Genomic DNA, 27,411 nt, shown 5'->3' with positions numbered 1-27,411 from the left:
TCTTTCCTCTCTCTCTCTCTCCCCTCCTTTCTCTCTATCCCTCTCCCCAGCTTCTGCGTGTGTTCTTTAAAATAAAATTTAAAAAATTATCAGAAAATAAAGACAATTTAAAATTTACATAGTGTTCTAGTACATTTTTCAAGTACTGATTTTTCTAGTTTTAAAATCCTTGCCAATAGTAATTAATAATTCTATTCACAGCCAAGCCTACAAAACTCATATCTTTAAGGTAATTCATATGGTAATAGATGTCTAAAGACTCTTGGTTTTCTAAGTTAAATGAGTATGGCAATTCCTTTGTGAAAAAAAAAGAAAAAAAAATCTTTAGGGGCTCCTGGGCAACTCAGTCGGTGAAGTGTCCAACTTCGGCTCAGGTCACGATTTCACAGTTTGTGAGTTCAAGCCCCACGTTGGGCTCTGAAGCCTGGAACCTGCTTCAAATTCTGTCTCCCTCTCTCTCTGTCCCTCCCCTGCTTGTGCTCTGTTTCTCTCTGTCAAAAAATAAGTATATATTAAAAAATTTTTAGTAAAAAAAATATTTAATTCTGTGAATTTGATTCTTAGGATAAGAGATTATTCACACCAAATTAGAACATAACTGATAATATGCTAATAGGAGAAAAGTACACTTTAATATTTTCTTCATAAAATTTAAATCAATTAAGTAGGCAAGATTTGTTGAGCATCTAGTATACACGGGCACTGTTCTAGGCACTCAGGGGACAGTAGAAGACAAGGTAAACAAGATCGTACTCTCATGGAGGTACAGTGGCCAACATGGAGAATACACAGTAAATGAGCAAACACAACAATTCCAGATACGTTCTGTGAAGGAGACAAAATAAAGTGGCTTGGAGAAGGGACCATCTTTAGGTCAGATGTCAGGGAAGCTTTGGAGAAAGTGACATTTGAGCAAATACCTTCAGGATAATGGGATGCCAGTGATTCGAAGAACTGGAGGAAGAACATTTTAGGCAGTGAAAACAGCAAATGTGATGCAGGAGTGAGCCTGGGAACGTCTATTAGAAATCTTAGTGGTGATATTGACTGGGCAGTTAGATAGACAGACCTGGAACTTTAGGGGGAAACTTAGCAGAGCTAAAGATTTAGAGGTCACAGGCACTGACAGCAGTTAAAGCAATGGGACTAGATGAGATAATAGCAAGGGTGCGGGACGAACAAAAGGGCGAAGAGCACTTAGGATTCAACCCAGCAATATTCTGTGGATGGACCGAGTAGGAGAAGCGAGTGCCGTGATCTGAGAAGGGCTTTCAGGGGACAGGAGGAAAACCAGGAGGGCTCAGCATCACTGAAGCAAAGAGAACAGTGTTTTAGGCTGGGAACAGCTGGTGATGAACCACACAGCTCCGCCACGTTCAAGTAGGACGGGGAGGAAAATGACCGTTGGACTTGGCAAAATGGAGGCATCTGATAACCTTCCAGGAACAGCTGTGGTGCAGTGGTAGGAGCCAAAGACAGACTGGAGTAGAGGGAAGAGTGAAGGCAGAGGAGCTTTGGTTTCAAATAATTTCCATGTCACTTTTCTCAACAATGGTACAGAACAACATAGAAAATGAAAACAAACAAATTCCACGTTCAGTGAAACTAGAAAGCATCTGTAATCCTGAACTACACTAAACCAAATGGAAAACACATTGAGGAATTATAAAATACCTTGGCATATGGGGAGAAAAGGTAAATCCAAATGCTGGCAAGGTGGTTCAGAGCTCAGACAGGCTCAGGGATCAGAGGCAGGCGGGGGTGAAAGGGGCACTACTTCACTCTGTGGGAGAAGCGGTCTGGCCTCCTGCCCCACCCAGCATGGTGCATGCCACCCCCCCCCCCCCCCCCCCGGCCACCTCAGTGTGGCTCGTGCCTACTCTCCTCCACAGGGAGAAGGTAAGAGCTCTGTGGGGCACGAATCAAAGAGGCTCTAAAGTGGGCAGAGCAAGCCCAGAGGGGAGGCCTGGGGTTCTACCCATGAGATTCCACACAGAGGAGACAGGCCCTCACAGAGGGCCCAGAAGAAGACAACAGAGCAGGTGCAGGGAGAGGGGGACTCTACTTCAAGAGATAATAGTTAAAAGAGTTTTCCAGAATTAATAAAGAATACAAATCTCAGATTGGAAATGTCCAAGAAGGACAACAAAAGGAAATTGATATCTAGATTCACTGTAGTGAAACAAAGAAAGAAGTCCTTAAAAATAACTGGAGATAAAATACAGACAGCCTAGAAAGGAGAAACAATGAACTCTCTGCAGAACAGCAAACTGTTATAAAGAAAACTAAAAAACTATAAAAAGGCACATAAAAAAAACCCCTAGTAATAAATAAAGGCATCATATCCATGAATAGGAATTTACCAAATTGTTAATATACTAATTTTCACCAAATTAAGATATAAATTCAATATAGTTTGAAATAAAATCTTTTTTTTTAAAGTTTATTTGTTCATTTTGAGACACTGAAAGAGCAGCATGAGGAGGGAAGGGCAGAGAGAGAGGGAGAGAGAGCATCCCAAGCAGGCTCCTTGCTGTTAAGCACGTGGTGCCCCACGTGGGGCTCGATCACACAAACTGTGAGATCACGACCTCAGCCGAAATCAAGAGTCAGACGCTTAACTGACTGAGCCACCCAAGTGTCCCCAAAATAAAATCTTACTAGGGTTTTTTGTTGGAACTTAAATGACAACTCTAAAATGCATTTGGAATATTTAAAGGTTAAGTGTTAAAAACATAATGTTGGGAGAAACAATGCAGACAAAAAAATGTATACATTATATGTTTCCACTTTTGTAAATGGATTGATCTGAACTATATATAAATAAAGTGGGAAAACCAGGAAGGGAGCATGAGGGTGATGACCATATGTCCTAGGAGAGGAGTCACAGGAGGGAGGGGCGCCAAGAGGCTTCAGAGGCTGGTAGGACTCTAGCATGCATGGGTCTCAGGTGTGTTCACTTTACACTGATTTGTTGGTTTCATGACATTTATGGTTTAGGCACATTTAGTATGCCATATATATATCATAATAAACCTATTTTAAAATAAAAAAGAAAGGATCCAGAATGGCCAAAGTCATTTTAAAGAGACATAATAAGGCTTATCAGATTTTAAGATCTGATATAAAGGTGGAATAACTAAAATAATATGGTCTTTATGTAGAGTTACTCAATCTACCTAAGGAACAAGAGCATAGAAGGAGACTCTGGAGTCCCTTATGGTAAGGGCATGTGGTACACAGCAGGAAAGGGTAAGTGGAGGGAAAGACCAGGTGAGCTCAACACGGGGATAAAGACAAAACAGACACCCTCTCTCCAACACCATGCATCAACTCCCAATGCATTAAGGAAACAGATAATTCACCGTACTTTAAATCTCTCTGCACAAAATATGGAAGGCACATCTTTTTGACACTGGGATGAGGAAGGATTTTTAAATATGGATCAGAGAGCACAAACTATAAAAGAAAACATACATTTATGTAGTTTACAATTCAAAAGCTACAGTGTGCCAAAAAGTCACCATAAATGAAGTGAAGGGACAAGTAAGAGCCTAGGGAAAGTACTCAGAATCCTCGAAGTCAATCAACAAAGGTAGTATTCAAAATAAAGAGTCTCTATACATATAATTTATCAGAAAAAGACAATCAACCAAACTTAAAAAGCAGGTGAACAGGCAATTTCAGAAGAGGAAGTTCAAAAGGGCAACAAACACATGAAAAGATTTTATTCTCACTTGTTTTTAGGGAAATGCAATGTTAACTATTATAATAATTTGGAAAAAATGGGAAAAATCTGGGATCAAGTTTTGGTGAGGACGAGGAGACCTGACAACCCTCACAGTCCTGAGGCCAAGTAAAATGGTGGTTCAAGCTCTCTGGAGAGCAATGTGGCTGTGACCAGACCTGAGCTGAGCTGAAGGCTTGCCTCAGGGAATGCTCTACTGCAGTGCTGTATTTAACAGTTAGGAAATGAAACAAAGTATCTCCAGGAGATGAATGGTAAAAGACTGGCTTATTCATCCAAGGGATCACTAAACAGCAGTTAAAATAAATTCGGTGTATGTGTGTTCATATATTTTTTATTTAATTTATTCTTTAAATTAATTAATTAATTTTAATATTTATTTACTTTTGAGAAAAAGAGAAAGCGTGTGAGCAGGGGAGGGGCAGAGAGAAAGTGAGACACAGAACCGGAAGCAGGCTCTGGGCTCTGAGCTGTCAGCACGCCGCTTGACGTGAGGCTTGAACCATGAACCGTGAGATCATGACCTGAGCCAAAGTCGGATGCTTAACCGACTGAACCACCCAGACTCCCCTTAATATATTTTTTAAATGTATCATACATTGTAGCCATCTTTCCCCATGATTTCAAAACACAAAATAATAGTATAGACTATTTATGGACACAAATAGTAAGTACAAAACCACGGAGAGTGGCTTCTTCTACAGCAGGATGGGGAAGAGGGGAGTTGTGGGGGTAGCACTATCTGTGTGTGTGTGTGTGTGTGTGTGTGTGTGTGTGTGTGTGTATAATTTTTTCTTAACAAGGAAAGAGATAGGAAGTGTTATGGCAAAAACATATAATGGATTGGAGGCAAGGAATTAGAAATGCCTTTTCTAAAGATCTGGGTAGGAAGGAAAACAGAAAATGGGGCTGTATTGCATTGATTTTGCTGAAGATAGCAATGTGATGTTATAAACATAACAAAATAGGAAAATAATTGACCAAATTAGAACTGTGAGATTTGAATTAAATAAAAAATTTAAAATGTTTGCTTTTTTCGATTCAGAGCCTCAACCATGATTGTGAGTTTGTCTATTTCTCCCTTTATTTCCCTTTTAATGTCTTGTATGTATTTGGAAACTGTTATTAGGCACACATATACTTATAATTGACCCTTATCATAACAAAGTATCCCTTTTTGTTTTTAGTAATACTCCTATAGCAACCTACTTTGTCTGATATGAATGTGGCATTTCAGCTGTTTCCATGATATCTTTCTTTATCATTTGACTTTCAACCTTTGTGTGTGTGTGTGTGTTCACAGTGTGTTCTGTAGGTTGTATATAGCAGTTTCTGACTTTTAACTCCAGTCTGACCATTTCTGCCTTTTGATTAGAGTGCTGAACTCTTCATACTTAATGTACTTACTTTGATATATAGTTGGATTTTGCTATTTGGTTTCTATTTGTCTCATCTGTTTTTTGTTGTTTCTCTTTTCCTATTTTTCTTTTGTGTTAAAACAATAGTTTTTAGTACTTCATTTTAATTTATTTTTTTTTTTGTTTTTGTTTTTAGCAATATCTCACTGCATATTTTTCTTGTGTTTGCTATAGGGATCTTCCAGAATCCATCTTTAACTTACCACAATGTGCTTAGAGTTAATATTGAATTACTTCAAGTAAAATATAGGAAACTTGCAAGAGTTTAGTCCCACTTAACATCACCCTTATCCAATGCCACTTTTTGTCTTATATAGTACACCTATATACTTCATACTATCAATATGGTGTCATTTTTGCTTTATGTAATCATGTTTTTTACAGAAATTAGGTAAAATAATAAAAATCCACAGCTTTTGCCTCTATTTAAAGAGATCACAATTTAGCAGAGGTTCTTAATTTGCAGAGTAGGGGAGTTATCGATTCTTTCAAAGAACTGACGAAAGCTAAAGATTTTCACTCTCTTGCCCATGTCTATGCCTGCCCCCCACCATCATGGATACACTCACCAAAATTGTGTGTTCAGTTTTAGTAGGACCATCCTGTGAACAATTAGGACAATTTATAACCCATTAATAAATAAGTATACTACTGTAAATTCTGGCAGGGATAAAACAGGGCTTTTGTGCTCATTTGCTTAAATTTCATCGGAAGGGTGCGCTTTCTATTTGAATGTGTGCTCTGGAAGAGGAAGAAATGTGGTTGGTTTTGATCCGTTTGACCACTGCACCTAGAACAGTGTCTGGCACATAGTAAGAATCCTTTAAGTATTTGCTGAGAGAATGGCTCTACAAAAATAAATACGTTATTTTAGATTCACCTGTCTATGCCTCTGGTACACCAGTATGACCTCAAGTTGTCAAATAAATAAAATGCTATTCATAAATGTTTTAGCTATTCACAAAGGATTAAAATATGAAGAGCTCAGGCAGTTTAGTTTCCTATTAATATTTGATAATCACCACCCTTTTCTAGGACAAGATGGGGAAGTTAAGAACGCCTGCATTAAATTCTCCCTAAGTTATATATCTCATTACTACCATGAGCTTTCAGAGTGTATTATTATTACACCACATTTAGACATTACTTTTTTTAATGTTTACTTATTTTGAGAGAGAGTGTGGGCACTCAAGCACGAGAGGGGCAGAGAGAGAGGGGGGACAGAGGATCCGAAGCAGGCTCCAGGCTCTGAGCTGACAGCACAGAGCCCGATGTAGGGCTTGAACCCACGAACTGTGAGATCATGACCTGAGCTGAAGTTGGACACCAACTGAGCCACCCAGGTGTCCCTTTACACATTACTTTTAACTTTAATTTTCATAATCTCATAAACCTATCACGTACTGGGACTTCTGAATGAGAGTTTTCTCAAAACACACAGTTTGTGGGGGGGAAAAAAAGACAAAGAAGCTTTAAAAATAGACCAGATGCTCAAATTTGCATGTCGAGAGGCCAGGGGAAACACTAACAGAGGGGCTCCGGTTAGGCCCTCAGAGCGGGAAGCCCAAGATCAAGCTGACAGGCCCAATGACAAGGGACAAAGCAGTAGCACTGGTCTCGGGAAGGCCGGGACTGAGGTCCAGGATGACCAGATATGGAACAAGTGGCTTGGTCCTGGGAAGGCCAGCTAGAGCCAGAATCAGAGCATTCAAGACGCAGGAATCAGGAATCCTGGCCCAGGAAAAGAAACCCAGAGGTCAGGAGAGCATTCTAGGCCACGTGCAGGTGAAAGCACAGACCAAAGAGCCAGGCCACAGCCCTGGATTAGTGCTAGGAGCTCCCCATAAGCTAACAGAAGCTATTACCTCATAAATCTAACTGAGAATGTAAAACTCAGGCAATGCTTTTCTTTTAGGCCATTAGTAAACATGGGCATCAATTACACTTATGCTGATTTTTCAGGTTAGTAGTCCTTTTAGAAAGGGAACCATGAAATAATGCTCATCGGGCAAATAAAGAATTTAATTTGCCGGGCATACAGTAGGTGAAACCCTCTTGATCATAGACAGTAAACCTCAAGTGTCCTCTGGTCCTGCTCAATATTAGCATGAAACCACAGCCGACAAAGGTGAGAAACCATGACTGGGCAAGGACACCCACCCAGGTGTTTAATGATCTCTTTCTGCAGGCAGCTGTGGCTGAACAGAGACCTACACAGCAAACTGCACCTTGGGGTCCTGTCAGCCATGGTCCCAACATTCAGAAACCTATCCTCTAATGGGACAATAGGATAAACACCAGGAGCTGCTCTTCTGGGGAGAAAGCGCTACATTCACAAGACAGGGACGAACCAAGGGAACAAACGTCCCTTGGCACCGGGACCCTATCATAGGGACTTCATATGCACTCAGGTCCTAAAGAAACAAGACTGAGGCTTTTCATCCAGCATTTATTCTCTCAACACATACTTAACATTTACAATGTGCCAGGCTGTGTTCTAAATGCTGGGATACAGCACGGAGCAAAACAAAGAAAATCTTTTCTCTTAACAGAACTTACATCTACCTATTCCCTTTCTTCATTAAAAGAAACAAAGGAGGAAACTTTGGAATTACTTTTTTTTTAACCCAAAGAATATGTATGCAAATTAGAATTGCCTAAAGTTATTTCTGCCATTTGTGATTAATTATGAAATGATTATTCTTTTCATAACAGACTGAATCATGGGACTTTCGCACTTATTGAAAGCGTCTTGCAATCTTGCTCTTTGTCAAGTGCAAAAATGATTCAGATGAACTTCTTGTAGCTTTCCTCTCTTTTAATATCACTTAAAAAATTTTTAAAAATGTTTATTTATTTTTGAGACAGAGCATGAACACGGGAGGGGCAGAGAGAGAGGGAAACACAGAATCTGAAACAGGCTCCAGGCTCTGAGCGGTCAGCACAGAGCCCGACGTGGGGCTCGAACTCACGGACCGTGAGATCATGACCTGAGCCGAAGTCGGACGCTTAACCGACCGAGCCACCCAGGTGCCCCTAATATCACTTTCAAGTATCTGATTAAAGCACTGGGTATCCTGATTCTTGGGAAGTTAAACTGGAAAAGGGATGGAATTAGATTGATCACAGAATTTTTCTTTTCTGTTCTTTGTTTTGAGGAAAGAGGGGAAAGGGACAGAGGGAGAGAGAGAATCCCAAGCAGGCTCCACCCTCAGCATGGAGCACAACGCAGGGCTCGATCCGACAACTCTGGGATCGTGACCCAAGCCAAAATCAAGAGTTGGATGCTCAACTGTCTGAGCCACCCAGGTGCCCCACAGATTGTTTCTAAATAAATTGTCTTAGGAGGCTGCTCTAAACTCCTTTTGGAAAACCACAAATAACAATGCTTATATACAGAAGTTTATTCTCCTTCATGTTATAAAAGCTCTAACTAACTTAATTGCATTCCAGGCAGCAGAGGGAAGAAAATGAGGGAGGACAGAGGGACAAATGCTACTTTAAGGAGCCTTTCCAGAAGTCCCACCAACATGTGGGTTTACAGCTCACTGGCCAGGATGCCAGGATTTAATGTGATGGCGATACCCAGACGCAATGGAAACTGGGAAATGTGATATTTTATTTAGTTGGAGGCAATATTGCCCCAAATGAGATGAAGGTTCTGCTACTAAGGAAAAAGTATGTCAGGAGACGAGCGTCTTCAGCACGTGGGAAAAGCTTAATCAGGTGTATTAACGTAAATCCCTTTCAATACTCCTTTTAACAAGGACATCATCTCCCTTTAAAATTACATTCACTTTCATAAACTGATTTAAGAAAATAAAGAGAAAACAGACTTATATTGAAACTTGTTTCCTAAATAAACTCAAAATGAATGTGAAGATGTAGGACGAATTATGCGTTTACAGATATAGACTCAATGGTGAAAAACCCAATGCTTTCTAAGGCAAGAACAAGACAAGGATATCCATTCACCACTTTTATTTAACACTGTATCAGAGGTCTTAGCTAATGCAGTAAGAAAAAAAAATAGGCACAGAATGGAAAGGAAGAAGTAAAACAAACATATAAACAAAATGTATTTCTTAATGACATGATCATGTATGTAGAAAACTCTAAGGAATCCATTGAAAAGCTACCAGAAATAATAAATTTAGCAAGACTGCAGGATACAATAGCAATATATAGAAATCAGCTGCATTTCTATATACCAGCAACAAATAATTAGAAAAGAAGTTATAAAAACAACTCCATTTAAAATAGTATCAAAACCCACAAATACTTAGGAATACATTTACTAAAAGAAGTGCAGGGCCTATATATACTGAAAATTTAAAAACTGCAATGGGGACTTAAGGGCTTGCTAAATAAATGTAGAAATATACCATATTCATGGATTGGAAGACCCAATATTGTTGAAATGCTTATATTAGTTATTTATTGCTGAATAACAAATTGCCCAAAACTTAGTGGCTTAAAAACAGTAAGAAGTCGTTATACACACAGTATATATGGGTCAGAAATCTGAGGGCAGATTCATTAGGTGACTGTGGTTCAAGATCTCTCACAAGGCTGTAGTTAAGATGTTAGACTACCTGTGCTCATATGATGACTGGACATGAAGGATCAGCTTCCATGGTAGCTTAAAAACACAACCGGCAAGTTAGTGATGATTGCTGGCAGGAGGCCAGAGTTCTTTGCCATGTGGACCTGTCCATATTGCTGCTTCAGTGTCCTTGGGACAGGGCAGCTGGCTTCCCCCAGAGCAAATAATCTGAGGGAGCAAGACAGAAGCATCTGTGTCTTTTATGACCTGTTCTTTGGAGTCACACACCATCATTTCTGCCATAGTGAACTGTTAAGTACAGGCCACACTCTAGGAGAGGGGAATTAAACTCCATTTCTTGAATTCTGAAAGGATTTGTGGGCACATTTTCAAATAATCTCAATGGCAATTCTCCCCAACTAATCTATAGTTTCAGTGAAATCCCAAACAAAACCTTACCTACTTTTTTTTTAAAGAAATTATAAGCTGATTTAAAAATGCATATGGAAAGTAAACATTCCAAAAATAGCTAAACAAGTTTTGAAAAAGAACAACATTGGAAGCCTGACATTATGTGATTTCAACTTAACATAAAGCAAAATTACTCAAGACAGTATGGTACTATGACATATGACAGTATTGGCATAAAGATATGCATATAAATCACTGGGATAGAAAAGAAACTCAAGAAAGAGACCCACACTGGTTAAATGATTTTCAACAAAGGTGCCAAGGTAATGCAAAGGAGCAAAGAGTCTCTTCAACAAATGGTGATAGAATGATACTAGATAACTGTATGGAAGAAAATATACCTCAGCTCTTACTTCACAAGAATTACACTTCAAATGGGATCACAAACCTAAATACAACAGCAGAAAGTATAAATTCTAGAAGAAAATATTGAATAAAAATCTTTGTGGAATTGGATTAGCACAGATTTCTTAAATAAGGCGCCAAAGGCTCAAACTATTTTAAAAATTGAAACACTGAATTAAATCAAGATTAAAAACTTTTGCTCACTGAAAGACATAATTAAGGAAACAAAGAGGCAAGCCACAGACTGGGATAAAATTTTTACAAAATATATCCAACAAAGGGCTTATGTCCAGAATATAAAAAGAATCCTTTTAACTATTATAAGACAAATGTAACCCAGTGAAAAAGTGTGTAAAATATTTGAACAGATACCCCACAAAGGAAGATACACAAATGGCCAGCAGGCAGAAGATGTTCAAACCATTAGTCATTAGAGAAATGAAAATTAAAACCCAAGGTATCACTACATGCCAACTAGAATCGCTAAAGTTAAAACAGCTGACAAAACCAAGTGCTAGCAAGGATGTGGAGCAACTGGAACTCTCACGTATTGATGGTGGAAATGGACAACAGACAGCCACGGTAAATCATATTGTACTACTTTATAATGTTTAACATACATGTATCACATGACTCAGCAATTCTCCTCCCAGATATTCACTCAAGAGAAGTGGAAACATGTCCAACACAGCATTATTCCTAACAACTCAAACCTGGAAGCAATCCAAATGTCTATCAACTGGTGAATGGACAAACTGTGGTACAACCATACTACAGGTTAATACAGTAACAAGGACTGAGAGTAATAAGACCAATCTTAAAAACATCATGTTACCTGAAAGAAGTAAAATACAAAAGAGTTCACACTATACAATTCCAATTATATGAAATTTTAGAAAAGGCAAAACTAAAATGACATAAAGAATATGAGTGGTTACCTGGGCATGGCAGTTGGTAAGAGGACAGAGAGCAAAAGCAAAAGAAATGAAAAAAATCATCAAGGTGAGGGGGCTGTTTTCTACCTTGATGGTAGTGTTGGTCACTTGACCATATATAATTATCTTGATTGTTACACGGCTGTATACAATTACCAAAATTCACCAAAATTTACACTTAAAACTGAATTTTATTGTATATAAATAACACTTTAATAAAAGTTTTGGAGAAAAAGAAGTTTTCATGAGAAAGTGAATGTGAAGATCTAGAAAGATCCAGACATTTCTAGATACATTAATCTTCTTTTCAATTTTATAAGAGGTGGGACGTTGGTAAACTAAAAACAATCTTCAGCAACAAACACTTCTGATATATTGAAAATGTTCCCAGCTAACATGAACTAACAGAACTTTTTGGTAGTAAGCTATGCCACTGTTTATAATTAATAAATTCAAAATCACATGTGTTGATTTTACCATAGTCCTTTCCCACAGGCTATCATTAGGATAGAAGAGAAATATCAACACAATCAGCCCCAAAAAGGAAGGAACATTGGACACTTCTATTTAAAAAAAGCAACCAAGAAACAGTTTAAAGAGATAATCAAAAGTGATTGAAGAGTTGCCATCTGTTGATAGGAAAACAATGAGAAGACTCTGTGGGAAACTGCTCTGTGCTGCAACTGACATGATAATCTACCAGTAATCATCTAAAATTTACAAGTACGGGTGTTTTTTTGGTAACCTCCTCATCTTCATTTCTTTCTCCTTTGACCAGTAGCACTACATTATACACATGCACGTGCACACACATACACACACATATTTAAAATATATATTTAAAATATACACGTGCATATATATTTTTTAATTTTTTTTAATGTTTATTTTTTGAAAGAGAGAGACAGAGCGTGAGTGGGGGAGGGGCATAGAGACAGAGAGGGAGACACAGAATCCGAAGCAGGCTCCAGTCTCCGAGCTGTCAGCACAAAGCCCCTGATGCAGGGTGCGAACTCACGAACCGTGAGATCATGACCTGAGTCAAAGTTGGACGCTTAATCCACTGAGCCACCCAGGCACCCCAATATATATACATATATATATATGTTTAAATGTTTATTTATTTATTGAAGTTTATTTATTTTGGGGGAGAGAGAGAGAGAGAGAGAGAGAGAGCGAGCGCGCGCATGAGCGGGCCTGGGGCATACAGAGTGGGAGAGAGAGAATCCTAAGCAGGCTCCACAGTGCCAGTGCTGAGCCCCCTATGGGGCTCAAACTCATGAACCGAGAGATGATGACCTGAGCTGAAATCAGGAGTTGAATGCTCAACTGAGTCACCCAGGTGCCTCCAGGTTAATATATTTTAAATTATCCTTTCAGCTTTTTCAAAGCCTTTTAAATTTCATTTTCTTGTACATGACAATGCCAGAAACACAAAGCAAGGAACTATTTGTTGAAAGGTGGTGAAACCGGTTTCATCTGTAATTTTTTTTTTTTTTTTTTTGGTATTTCTTTGAGAGGGAGGTGCAGAAAGTGAGGGAGAGAGAGAATCCCAAGTAGGCTCATGCTCAGTGTGGAGCCTGATGTGGGGCTTGATCTACAACTGTGAGATCATGACCTAAGCCGATTTCAAGAGCTGGACACCCAGAGAGCCTGGGTGACTTAGTTGGTTAAGTGTCCAATTCTGCTCAGGTCATGATCTCATGGTTCTGGAGTTCAAGCCCAGTACTGGGCTCTGTGCTGTCAGCTGTCAAAAATCAACATTAAAAAAAAAACAAAAAACAGAAGAGTCTGACACTCAACTGACTGAGCCACCCAGGTGCCCCTGAGCTACACCTTTAACCCATTATAAGGACGACCAGTTAAATATCTTAATCCTAGAAGAACAAGTATAGCAATAGGCTGGATTCTTTTTTTTTTTTTTTTTAATTTTTTTTTTTTTATTACGTTTCTTTATTTTTGAGAGGCAGAGAGAGACAGAGCCTGAGCGGGGGAGGGGCAGAGAGAGAGGGAGACACAGAATCTGAAGCAGGCTCCAGGCTCTGAGCTGTCAGCCCAGAGCCTGACGTGGGGCTTGACAAAACGTGAGATCATGACCTGAGCCGAAGTTGGACACTCAACTGACTGAGCCACCCAGGCGCCCCTGCTGGGTTCTTCACATCAGGATAGTAGGGGCTGTCAATGGGATAAGCCCACAAAATTCACAACAAAGGTTACAGAAAGTTGTTGACATGTGTCTTTCAGCACTGCTGGGTACTTTTAAAATTTCTTTATATCCAGGATCTCCCTCCTGATTCATGTCTACAACTGACAATGAACAGGGCCCCATGTTAGTGGTGTAGTCTAGGGAGGATCTAATAGTAACTTTGTGCATGTCTTGTGGTTAAAACTGACATAGATGAGAGCCCTGAAAGGAGCAATGGGAGGCCCTGGACCCACTGGACTAGGACAAAACGTCTGGCCGTTGGTCCTGGCACTACCACACATCAGTTGTGCAGTCAGAACTTCAGCTGCCCCACCTCTGAAATATTTGATTTCCCATTTGGGAAGCCCGGTTTCTCCACCACTGCAGAGCTTGTGTTAACAACTTAGTATGGTAGTACACACTGAAAGCACCCTGACAGTCACAAAGCATTACAAAGTAATGTTTCGTAGCACAGAAACTATTTTGTGAATTCTGTGAATAGTGAATTTTGAAACTCAATAATTATTTATAGATTATTTTGGGATTATAAAGAATACTGTCTAATTCCTAAACTGAAAGACAAGATGACTCAGAAAAAGCTTCAGAGTCAGGACCTAAATGAGTGAGATTTTGCTCGGAAAAGAAGGGACCTAAGGGTGAAAGGAGGGATATAGTTGGAAGAAACTGCATGTGGTTATATAAATCTACCTCTTAGGAGCACAGACACTGAAGCTAGACTACCTGCATTTGAACTCTGTCTTCACTACTTATTAGCTTGTATTCTTAACAAGTTACTTAATCCTCTGTGCCTTTGTTTGTTTCATCTATAAAATGGGGATAACAGTCCCTATTTCATCAGGTTTTTATAAATGCTAATTAAGATAATATTTATAGGGGCGCCTGGGTGGCTCAGTCAGTTAAGCGTCTGACTTCAGCTCAGGTCACGATCTCGCGGTTCGTGAGTTCAATCCTCACATTGGGCTCTCTGCTGATAGCTCAGTGCCTGGAGCCTGCTTCAGATTCTGTGTCTCCCTCTCTCTCTGCTCCTCCCACCACTCACTCACTGTTTCTCTCAAAAACAAATAAACATTAAACAAAAAAAAGATAATATTTATAAAGTGCTTGGAAAAGAGCTGTATTAGTCTGCTTTCTCTAGGCTGTCTATGCTGTGGGAACAGACCATCCCAAATTTCAGCAGCTTACAGCAAACATTTATTTTTCACTCATTTTATATGTCGGCACAGCCATGCTCCATGTGTCCCCTTCATTCTGAGGTTTGGGCTGAAGGAGTAGCTTCTGTCTGGCACGTGCTTTTCTCATGGCGAAGGGAACAGAGGAATGGTGGAGCTGTGCAGTGGTTCTCAGAACTTCTGCTTGAGAAGCATGCATCACTTCTGCTCACAGTTTAGTGGCTAACCTGAGTCACAGAGTAGAGGCTGATGTTGACAGAGCACGGGAAGCCCCGCAGGGTGGCCCCCACTAGAGAAGGGCAGCACATACTTCGAGCAAGCAAAAGTATCCGAAGAAATAACATAATCTCTTACAAGCGCATGGTACGAAGTAAAGAATAAGTGACGACTTAATGGCACAGAATCCCAAGATAGGACAAGATGTTCGGGAAGAGTCAAACTTAGCCAGTTTCTCTGAAGTATATGGCACATAGGGGACAGACTGGTACATGAGGCCAAATTTTGAAAGGAGGCTAGGTGTTTGCCTACAGGTGAAAGATAAAGTGCAGCAATAAAAATTTAACACCTGTATTTTATAAGCACTTCTGTGACAGCTTTATCAAGACACTGGTGATAATAAGTTCATTGATTCTACACTGAGCATGTAAAAATCAAGCCTACTGGACATTCCCTCCCTGTGGACGCCTAACAGGACCTTCGTACTGTCAGCCTTGAACTCAGTGACAACTGTCACGCCATGGTAGAGGACAAAAGGGTTCTTTCAGTAGGTCCTGGCTACATGCAGTCAGGATGGGTGAGAGGGGCAGAGAGAGGAAGGGGAGGAAAGCGGGCTAAAGGAGGAGGAACAAATGAATCCATACGAGAGAGACAATGTGTGCTTGTGATGTGCGATACGCCGGTAAGCACTCCATTTGGTGTTGGGATTATAAGCACCATGTTAACTGCAAGAAGGTGAAGGCACCCTGTACGTCTGGATGTTCCTGGGAAGTCACTACCGTCTTACACTTCTACACATGGCCCTTCCACAAGCCCAGCCAACTTCCCAGCTCTATCCAGCCTTGACTTCTCTCTGCTGGGTCTGCCCTCAGTTCAATGAACTGAAAACCTCAGGCATCAGATGAGTTTTCGGACCAACTCTATTGTACCATTCTTTGGTCAATCCAGAGAAGAAACAGAAGGTAAGAAAGAAAAAAAGGAAGCATGAAGAGAAGAAAAAGACACGAAAAGGAGGAAAAGGAACAGAGGACCCAACACACCATTCTCATTCATCAGGGAGTAGTCAGGGCTCCAAACTTAACTCCAAAGAGTTTAGATCTCCACAGATTATGCTAGTTCCATAAGCTTTCCCCTTAATGTTATACCATGACTTAGAAAGCCAATCAACATAAGGTTCTGGGGACGCTTCACTGGCTCAGTTGGTTAAGCATTCAACTCTTCATTTCGGCTCAGGTCATGATCTCACATTTGTGGGATCGAGTGCTGCATCACTGCTTGGGATTCTCTCTCTCTCTCTCTCTCTCTCTCTCTCTCTCTCTCAAATAATAAACATTGTTTTTTAAAAAATCCATAAGGTTCTGTCTGATGCTTTTTCTTTTTCAGCTACCATAAGACAATGTCTTATATTTTTTCTTTAAAACTATTGTGGATGGATGAGTAAAAAAGCAATCATAGCCCACAAATGAGGCATCCTGACTTCTACAGGATTGCTCACTTTTCCCTTCCTCTTTTTCATGATTTACAAACCCTAATGAGACTTCTGTAATCTCCCACCATTGTGAGGCTTTTTTTGTTTGTTTGAAAAGCTTTAAAGATCCCCAATGCCTATGGAAGGAAAAACAAACTCAAACCACATTCAAAGTTCTAAATAATCTGCCATCAATCTATGTTTCTAATCTTATTTTTGGGTAGGGCAGATTTTTTTTTTTTCTCCCATTAGGTTGCTTGATCATAAGCTAATCAAAGTCTGACATATTGTAGAGAACAGGGAAAGAACACAGGAAACAGGCAGGCCGCAAAGGATAGCTGAAGGGGATAAGCCTGGAGTCTGAAAAATATAGGCCTGTCTCTTAATTTGTCCCCAGAGTTCAAAAGAGGACCAAATGACGATAAATATATGAACTGTAAAAAGAAAATTGGCGAAAGCAGGCTCTTTCTGTTTTAATCATTCCAGAATCAGCTCAGGCCTGAGACTTCAACTTTTGAGAATTAGGGTACATCCCAGTGGTGATGACTCACTACTCTATGATTCATAAAATGGCAGAAAATGAAGAAGTACAGGGATACGGATGGCCCAAAGGCTCTCTGCAGAAGCACAGAAAGAACTTAAATAAAGTTCAGTAAGGAAACAACATGGTCTCTAAGGAGAAAAAGTATTAATGTGTAACAAGACCAGAGAACTTGTTACTATATAAAGAATGCCCCCAATTTCTGAAGGCCGCTCACCAGAGACCTTAAGAAGACAGTCAAATATGACAGTGAAAATGTGATGGAAGCAGGTGGGCACTAACACCTCGAAGTTCGTGCTTGCACTGAGATATTTCACTTGGCTACTGTAGCCAAGCTTTCCAATTACAATTTTATGGAATGGAAATGGTTGTTATTTTAAATATTAAATGTTGGTATTAAAAACCAGAATTAACAAAGGAGAAACAATACAACATAAAATACGTATTCATGACACATGTGAATAATCTCGAAGTAATCTTTAAGCAAACCTGAATGCCCCTGACCCTTTCTGGGCAGCAGGTGGAATCTGGGCTGGATCACAAAACAGAACTGAAGAGTGACAGCTGTCCTAGGCAACTGACTTAGTACTGCCCCTGGAAAGCTAAACACTCTTCCCCTCTCAACCTAGGAAAAAAATTTAGTCCTCCTTTTCTCTGTGACATCACTGAAGACAGAAAGCAGGCTCCTACTTAAGTAAGTGCTGTCCTGACTCAACTCTATCAACCACTCTCCTTTCAGTCAGTGAGGTATTTTAAAGTTTTATATTCAGAAACATTTATAATCATGCAAGAATAAATAACACAAGGAGAGATTAAAAACTAGCCTACCCAAAATAAACCCACCAGTAACTAAATAAAATAAATCTGAAGTTGGCAGCTTTCCAGAAAAGCATGAGTAAAGTTTGTGGTTTCTATGACAGCAGATACACATGACTTATGTTTTACACAAATGTCTTTTTCAAAAAAAAGCTCCTTCTCCTAAACAACACAGAATGGCCAGATTGAAATAAAATCACTTCCTTAACACACACAGTATGTCAGGAGAACTATTGGTTTCAATGCTGGAAGGTGAAATTTCATTAACAGGTTTCCTAATATGCCCCCAGAACACTCAATACCATCTGTGCAGTTCTTTTTGTAGTAAGAATTTTATTTTATTTTTTAGCATTTGATGTAGGATTAAGAAAAAAAAAAAGGGAAGTCACTTGATATACATGGGAGAGAAGTCACGTTGAGCAACAGACATCTGGGACAAGCTGTGGCTTGTGAATCTCAGACCCTGATTCTATAATCAAGTAATGTGTAAATCGAACATTCACAAATAATTTTAATATCCTTTATAATTCCATATCTAAAGTGTACTATATTATATTAAATGTTTCATAATAATAACATGTTTTTTTGGAAAAAGTCAGAAATAAAATATTCATTAAATTCAATACAAGCACCAACATTACTGTAAGGCATGAAGGAAAGGAACACTGGCTATGATTATCACTGGTATTAATCACTGTAAATAAACATAATATCATCTAATTATGATGGAATAATAATGAAGAACAAAACTGAAATGAGTATTTGTCAGATTTGTGTTCATTGTAGGTCAACATAGGCTGAATTAATTACTGTTAAAAGTGAAAATTCAGGGGCGCCTGGGTGGCGCAGTTGGTTAAGCGTCCGACTTCAGCCAGGTCATGATCTCGTGGTCTGTGAGTTCGAGCCCCGCGTCAGGCTCTGGGCTGATGGCTCAGAGCCTGGAGCCTGTTTCCAATTCTGTGTCTCCCTCTCTCTCTGCCCCTCCCCCGTTCATGCTCTGTCTCTCTCTGTCCCCAAAATAAATAAACATTGAAAAAAAAAAAAAGTGAAAATTCAATGGGCTCAGAGGTGTTCATGAATAGGTAGACTGTTTAAACGCTAAATTCTGGGAATTATATTCCAAATACTGTGCAATGCTATTTACTCTTCTTCTTCCTCTTTTTTTTTTTTTTAAGTTTATTATTTTTGAGAGAGACAGAGATAGAGAAAGCACAAGCTGGGGAGGGGCAGAGATAGAGGGGGACAGAGGATCCAAAGCAGGCTCTGTGCTGACAGCAGAGAGCCTGATGCAGGGGTCGAACCCACGAACTGTGAGATCATGACCTGAGCCGAAGTCGGATGCTTAACCGACTGAGCCACCCAGGTGCCCCTCTATTTACTCTTCTTAAGGGATTTTTATGTTAAAAATTTGTTAAACTTCTGACTCTTAAAAAGAAAAAATCCAACAATTCCATACATCACACAGTTCTTATCACGACAAGACACCCCAAACTAATATAACACTGTATGTTTACTATACTGGAATTAAAAACTTAACTGTAAGAAATTTATTTAAAAAAAAATTTTTTTTTTCAACGTTTATTTATTTTTGGGACAGAGAGAGACAGAGCATGAATGGGGGAGGGGCAGAGAGAGAGGGAGACACAGAATCGGAAACAGGCTCCGGGCTCTGAGCCATCAGCCCAGAGCCTGATGCGGGGCTCGAACTCACGGACCTCGAGATCGTGACCTGGCTGAAGTCGGATGCTTAACCGACTGCGCCACCCAGGCGCCCCTGTAAGAAATTTAAACAAGTACTTACTACCTGTTAAACATGTACTGGAAAAGACTGTGATCACAACACACATATTTTAGATTTTAAAAAGACTACAAAGAAATGAAAAAATGCAACCTCCAATTCTAGAGCACTGAATGCCACAAAATGAAACTTTCTGGGGTGATAGCAAGCACTTGATTTAAAACCAGAAGTCTGAAAACAATAAAGAAACAAAATGAAATGTTTCAAAACAAATGTCACATAATGAGTGATTAAAGAAGGGTGTTTGGATAATACGACCCAATCAATCAATAGTAAACCAGCACAGTGAAATAGCATATAGTCAGTCCAGTACTTCTCAAATTCTTGAATGCTTCAGGAAAATACTGAAAACAGGACTCAAGACCATTTACTGCTAAAAGAAACAAAATGTATCAGGAAAGAAATAGTAGACCATCATGCTGCTCTTATTATGAGAGCATCGCACTATCTATTGTTTGCAGGCTAGTGAAGTAGCTGTTAATCAAACTGACAGTTCAAGTGGGAGGAGGTTAGGAGATTAAGAGAGAGCTTGGTGACCATGCCCTACAGATGCAGTCTGATCCCACACTGTCACCAGTCACTATGAAGTCTTAGGAACACAAGAGGCTTGGATGGTTTGAAGACCACATAATGGAGGTCACTTCTGTGGGCCTGTTATCTGGGTGCCTGAGACAGGTATTTCTGGAGGCGGAAACAAAGTGACTTCAACCCTCAGGATGTGGGCTGGCAGCCTGGAGAATGAAGGACTAAATTGTAAATGAAAAGAATGAGCACACAGAAGAAACTGTACAGAGTGCATAAAGGAAGGAGAGGTGAGCAGGTCTAAAGTAACAACACAGGGGCCCAAATCCCACCCACCAGGAAATAAGACTAAATCATAACACCAAAAAAGTCTGCAGGGGAGTGCATGGTTATTTCCAAATCCTTTCCCCGTGATGCTATATATATCACGATGAATCCCTTCTTCATCAATCTTCCCCAAGAAAAAAATTAAAACTATATTCCATACACACTAATTATAAACTTATTTTTATATAAGCTTGGGAGTACAAATTTAAGTTATGGATGAAAAATAAAACAACTTCACGTTCTAGATTTCTTTTTAAATATCTCATGAATACAGTTTAAGACAAATGCTTGATAAAATAGCACAGCAGGGGACGGGTGGGATGAAGCCATTCCAGTGCACAGGTGAGGACGCAGCCCAAACCCTTCAGCTCATCTCTGCCGCCTTCTCTGGCCACCACCCAGACGATTCTCCTGCCAGTTCTAGTCCACCTGACTTTCCATTTTGCCTTATTTTCCCCTTGCATGACAATGTCTCTTCACAAAACAAGAACATCTCTGGTTATTTTTAGTAAGTCCAACTTCAATTTTTTCTGTCATTTTTTTTCTACTATGAGTTCAACTGCTAAGGTAATTTTAAAAAACAGTAACAAGAGGGGCAATGGGGTGACTCAGTCAGTTAAAGGTCCAACTCTTGATTTCAGCTCAAGTCACGATCTCACCGTTTATGAATTAGAGCCCTGCATCGGGCTCCACGCTGACAGTACAGAGCCTGCTTCTGATTCTCTCTCTTCCTCTCTCCCTGCCCCTCCCCTGCTCACACTCTCTCAAAATAAATAAATAGACTTAAAAAAATTTGAAGGGCGCCTGGGTGGCTCAGTCCGTTAGGCGTCCAACTTAGGCTCAAGTCATGATCTCAAGGTTTGTGAGTTCGAGCCCCGCACTGGGCTCTCTTCTGTCAGCACAGAGCCCGCTTCGGATCCTCTGTCTCCCTCTCTCTCTGCCCTTCCCCTGCTTGTTCTCTCTCTGTCTCAAATAAATTAATTAATTAAAAAAATTTTTTTTGAAAAAAAAAATTAACAAGAAACTCAGCTAAAACTTTCATCAAAATTACCTTGAAAACTGAGACAAACTGGCCCCCTTCATCTTAACTGTTGATGTAACTGGCCCCTCTGCATTACTAAGGAAGCAGCACTGAGGCGGAGATGACACAGTTAAAAGAATGTTGGAGACCAGTGAATATACCCATAATCCAAAGGTGACATTTTCCCTAAAGTTGCTTCAGAAAAGTGAGTTTAGGGGGAGGGAAATCACACTTACAAGTCCACTTATGGCTATAATCCAGATGTAGGAACCAGAGGTGAAAAGCTATAAAAGAAAAAAAAAAGGCAACTAAAAATTAAATTCAACCGCCAGTCACAGCATACTTCTATTTACGTAACTACAGTGATAACCATTTAAATAGTAATTGTGTATCTCTTAATATAAACAAGTAGAAAATTAATAAGTATCAATTCTGTCATCCAAAAGAAAATGATATACTTTTTCTTTTTTTTAAACCAAGCTCTCAGCCTTCCTATAGCCTAAAATAGACTGGTTGCACCTAACCCACTCCTGTGCAAAGAAAAATAAGTTAAATTCAAGCATATTCTTATTTATAAATTGACATTAATTGATTTAAACAAAGCAAAACACCACATACCAAGCAATTATTACAATCAACAACATACAAAATGCGTAGTCACCATCCCATGCCTGGTGCTGAGTAATGGCAGGTGACATTAGTTTCCACAGTTCTCTCATTTTAATTTCTCATCACTGCACTCTAATTTTGGACGGGCCGACTTGTGTGAGCACACAGGCATGTCCAGGGCTGCTCGGCTTACCTGCTGTGCCTCTCATTCCAGACCACTCAGGGAAGAGCAAACTAGACAATGACACTGAAGTTAATCCATGCAAAAGTAATAAGAATTAAGCCTCATAAAATCTCTCCCTTTGTTTTCCAAATCATTTACATAGGAGAGTTGTGCTGAGGTTAAACAAAAAAAAAAAGTCGTAAGACAAAGTGTTGCTGTGAGAAGGGAAAGATCTAGAGCCTACTGTTTGTTCATATTTATACCATTATATTGGGTGTATGAAGACTTCTGCTCCTAGACAAAGTAGCATGACCAGGGGTTAAGTATAGACACTGTGCTAAATGGAAATCTCAAAGTTCTGCACATTTATCAAGGATCTATAAAAAGAGAGAGAGAGAGAGAGAGAAACATAAACAGAAGAGAGATACAAAGGTAAGAGAAGACAAAGTACAGGCAAAAAGGAGGCTGACAAATTTTGTTCTTAGTGCTACCTTACAGAGAAAGGAGCACTGGTTGCAAATTTAAATTTAATCCCTTGATCTAAAATTTAATACTTTTACCTAGTGTAAACGACTTTGAAAATAAAAAGGATGAAAACTATGTGGAAAAATATTTTTCTGTAGTTTTATTCTAAAAATATAAAGAATAAAATAGCTAACACTTTTTTTGCCATTGTTTTATTTTGTTTTTGTTTGTTTGCTTTTAGCTAACACTTTCATAGCACTTACTATGTGCCAAGCATCGATCTTAACGCTTTTCATATATTAAAGTTACTGAATCCTCCTAATCACCCTACAAGGTAAGTTCTATTATTAACTCTATTTTAATCATAAAAACGGAGAGGTTAAGTAACCTGCTAAGATCAGAGAGCTGGCAGTGTACCCAAGAGGTCTGGCTCTGCCGCCCAGTGATCATGACCTCCAAGCTGTCATGTCTCATACACAAGTAAGAAGAGCGTATCGTTGATTCCGTCAATAAAAAATTATTTCCTTTGGACTCTTAAGCCCCTCATCTTATTGCATGTTTGGTCCCAATTGTGTCTGCTCATGTTTTAACAGTAGGTATGTTTTTTCTCACTGCTGGGCTCCTTGAGGACAAGGGTGCTACATCTCATACTTCATTTTATCTTCCACAGCCCCCAGCATAGGGCATTACATGACTGGCTCTCAAGCCATCTACCTTCAGAAACATTTTTGCTCTTCTGATAATAATTAAAATCATTCAATAATTCATTCATTCATTCATTCATTCATTCATTCATTCATTCATTCATTCAATGTCCCTGGCTTCAAAAAGTGTTATGCAGGAGACAGAAAGACACAGAAACATATGTGAAGGTCAAGGGAGGTGGGAGGTAGGGAGAGAATAGAAACTTAGAGAAAAAGGGGTCCCCATTCACATCAAGGTGGGGAGTGGTGGGAGTTGATACTGAATAGGCAAAAAGAACCCTGGATGCCATTTATGGTAAGGACTTCAGATGTTATCAAAAGCCAATGAGGCATCTCCACCTCTATTTCCCGATACTAACTTCTACCTCACCAAAAAAAAAAAAAAAAAAAAGGAAAAAAAGAAAAAGATAACATTCACAATCTCAGAAAAACCAATAGAGACAGAAATTATTAATTAATATTGGAACCAAATGACTTAGTTCTTACTATCTGTTTGGATTATCTTGACCGACCAACAGTATTATCTCTAATCCTTCAAGGAACCTTGTAAGATAGACATTATCATCCCCACTTTATGGATGGGCAAATGGAAGCTCAGAAAAGTGACAAAGCAAATAACTACCAAAACAAGTAATCAAACCAAAGTCCACTTGGCTCCAAAGACCTTCCATAATGCTCCACTTAATGCCTACACCATAATTAATAAAACAACATTTCTCACCCTCAAGGATGCTCTATAACTTTAGTTATATAAGGCACTATAGAGTCAACAAGAGGCTCTGAGGGTTTTCAAAACTGACCCAAGTCTCATCTCCTTGCTAAACTAGAACTTGGGTCTCCTGCCCCAGGTCCAGGGTACTCTTCTATCACCGCATTCTGCCTTCTGCTGTAACTCTTTTTAAAAAGTAAACATGCGGGGCGTGTGGGTGGCTCACTCAGTTAAGCATCTGACTCTTGATTTTGGCTGAGGTCATGATCTCACGGTCCTGAGACTGAACTCCATGTTGGGCTCTGCACTGGGCATGCAGCCTGCTTAAGATTCTCTCTCTCTCTCTATGGGGCACCAGGGTGGCTCAATCGGTTGAGTGTCTGACTTGAGCTCAGGTCATGATCTCATAGTTCGTGGGTTTGAGCTCCATGTTGAGCCCTGTGCTAACAGCTCCGAGTCTGGAGCCTGCTTTGGATTCTGTGTCTTCCTCTCACTCTCTACCCCTCCCCCCGCTCATACTCTGTGTCTGTCAAAAATAAATCCACATTTTTTTTAAAAGATTCTCTCTCTCTTTCTCTCTCTCTGCCCCTCTCCCTCACTCTCTCTCTCTCTCTCTCAAAAAAAAAAAAACAAACCCACAAACTAAAATCTTTAAAAAAGTAAATTGCCACTGCAAATCCTAGCAGTAGAATAAACTGCAGAAAAGTGCTATTAGGTGATACATTAGGAAGGTGATACATTAGGAAGGGAGAGTAATTGTATGCAGGTTGAGAGATGAAGAATATACATTTCATGAGAAACAGTTGTAAAAGTGGTGAGGAAATACTCACCCCAGATGAACCATTGATAACACCTGACAGCACGCTAGACAGGTTGGAGGAAATATCAAAGGTTAAAAGGGGAGGGAGCAGGGCATTTGACAGAGACACTAGTATCCGGTTTGATATATGTGGGATAAGGAATGTTATGAGTATTAACAGTGGATCAAAAGGCCATGGTGCTGCAGGAAACAGTAGAATAAAAGTTCACATCAAAAGCTCTGAGAATGAAAGAAAAGTGAGGAGTATTACAGGGAGAAAATGAAAATCGTGTATCTTCTGTCACTTGGCCTGGAACCCCGCAGATGTAGGTCAATGGCACTGGATATTGGTGAACATAACCTTTTTCAATTTAGATCAAACAATAGGAACTCTCAAAGGTCTTCGAATCAAACCACTTAGCAAAGTGGCCATACAGCACAGAAGTTATAAAGTTGGTAAGGCATGTCTGGTTTCTTCTTCAGCGCTCTATTTGTAACACTGTACTCATTAATTTTGACAGTGAATTTCCACTTTCCACCTTTTGACGGGTCTCATTTGTTTCCACTTCATACTGTGATTTGTAAAAGGTACTTACACAGAATTGTACAATGAAATTAAAATATTTTCCACTGATACAAATTACAGTGAAAGCTCTTATCAGATTTCTAAAGACTATGAAAGTATTCTAGTACATTATATACCTTGATGTTCTTGTTCTGTAACACTTCCTTTGAACATTTGATATAGATCATGAAGCCAAACTTATGGGGAAAAAAACATTGTTTTCAAGGAGATCAAATGAGAAAAAGACATCCCCCCCATACCAAAAAAAAAAAAAAAGATCTGGTTAAAGAAACATGAACATAAAAATGCATACTGTACCTGTAGTCCCAATATATAAATCAATGTCTTGTTTGTGATGGACAATGGGCCCAGAATTTGTGCCACTTGGACTCTCGGTATGGAGCAGTAAAATGGTACAAACAGAGCAAACACAGGTGCCAGGCTATGCAAACAAACAAAAAAAAAATCACTATAGTATAATACTCAAAATACCAATAGCAAATATATATTTGAAGCAACACTGCTTATTTCTATCTGAAAGCATGGTCTTAGATATACAAACTAGATTCTACATGTGCATCACATCTGAAATATTTGTACTTATATAATATATAACACTTTATGAAAACTCTAACTATCTAAACACTTATTGACTCTCCTAAAACTATTGCAAAGGCGGTTCAGCATCTACTAATTGTCAGGCATTGTGAGAAAATTTAAAGTTGCCACCATGTTTTCTTCCCATGAATGACTTAAATCTAATGAAAGAGATTTTCACAAAAGCAACAAATGTAATCTATCATGGTCACATCCCAAAGTCTCCTCTCACACTGTCCAACTATATCACCGCAGCACCTGACACTCTTCCCACTCCTGCCTTTCCTTCCTCAAACCCCTTCTTCCCCCTACCTTAAAACCTGTTCTTGCTGGTCCCCCAGATTTCTCCTGCCACTCTTCTTCTACCCTCTCCAGGGCTCGCCATAGCCTCTTCTTACTCCAGTGTCTCCTTGTTATCGTCTCGAGCCATTCCATGGCATCGATTACGAAAATGGAGTCCCCAAACTGTCAGCCTGTCCTTCCCCTTGGTTATGAAACTCAATTTGATACCTTCAACTTGACATATTCAAAAGTCACGAAGTGTCTTTCTAATTAAAGTCTTGTTTCTCTCCAGTCCATCTCTTAACACTGTTGACACACAAAACATAACACTGATCATGTCACACACCTATTTAAACCCATCCTTCCACAGGCACCCCAGATCCAAAGAGGAAATGTGAATATTAGCAAGAAATAGCAAAGCCCTCCAATTCGTGCTTGTAAGTGTAGTTTCTTATTAGTATAATGTAGTGTAGTCTTTCTCTCCCTTCCCCCAGTCTGGCTCCTCCCCACTATCTCAACCCCCAAAGATGCTCCCGGGGCACAGTAGGCTCTTTTGACTATTCACTGACACAAGTCATTCTTTCAACCTAAATGTCCTTTCTACTTTTCTGCTTAGGAAACACTTCTGGCACGTGACAGTCCAATTCTTTCCTGTAGCCACCACTCCAGCTCCTCTGGGCAGCCCGAAGCTCCCTCCTCTGACCTACAGGCTTCATCAGTTTCACTGTTTCAGTCAATCAGTGAATCTCCTGGGCACTACATGAGGCAGCAGCCCAGCTACAGGAGCTCCATCTATGTCTATGAGTAAGAAGCAGTCTCTAATCTCCAGGAACTAGCTCCAGGATTGCACACTCACATTCCTGCAAGGGCTAGGCAGGGAACACGAATGAGGAGAGTGGTCTGGAAACACGCTCGCACCCATTCATCATTAGACGCTTGGCGTAATGACTCAATATAGCCTTTATTTTTCC

The 27,411-nt window shown here is 39.7% G+C and overlaps 1 protein-coding gene across 3 annotated transcripts in view; it reads right to left on the bottom strand.

The window, feature by feature from the left end:
* UBAC2 (UBA domain containing 2) overlaps positions 1-27,411 on the bottom strand; it is a 186,558-nt gene that overhangs the window by 37,364 nt on the left and 121,783 nt on the right. For all 3 annotated transcript variants that reach the window (XM_047828423.1, XM_047828272.1, XM_047828340.1), the window contains exons 5-6: positions 25,880-26,003; positions 21,784-21,831 (exon numbers count right to left, since the gene is read on the bottom strand). In XM_047828423.1, the coding sequence (XP_047684379.1) occupies positions 21,784-21,831; positions 25,880-26,003 (172 nt within the window). The remainder of the gene's footprint in view (positions 1-21,783; positions 21,832-25,879; positions 26,004-27,411) is intronic.

The sequence above is a fragment of the Prionailurus viverrinus genome, chromosome A1, assembly GCF_022837055.1.
Source record: "Prionailurus viverrinus isolate Anna chromosome A1, UM_Priviv_1.0, whole genome shotgun sequence".
Classification (NCBI taxonomy): Eukaryota; Metazoa; Chordata; class Mammalia; order Carnivora; family Felidae; genus Prionailurus; species Prionailurus viverrinus.
The sequence above is the reverse complement of the archived record's forward strand: the minus strand, read 5'-3'. Positions and strand labels throughout refer to the sequence as shown.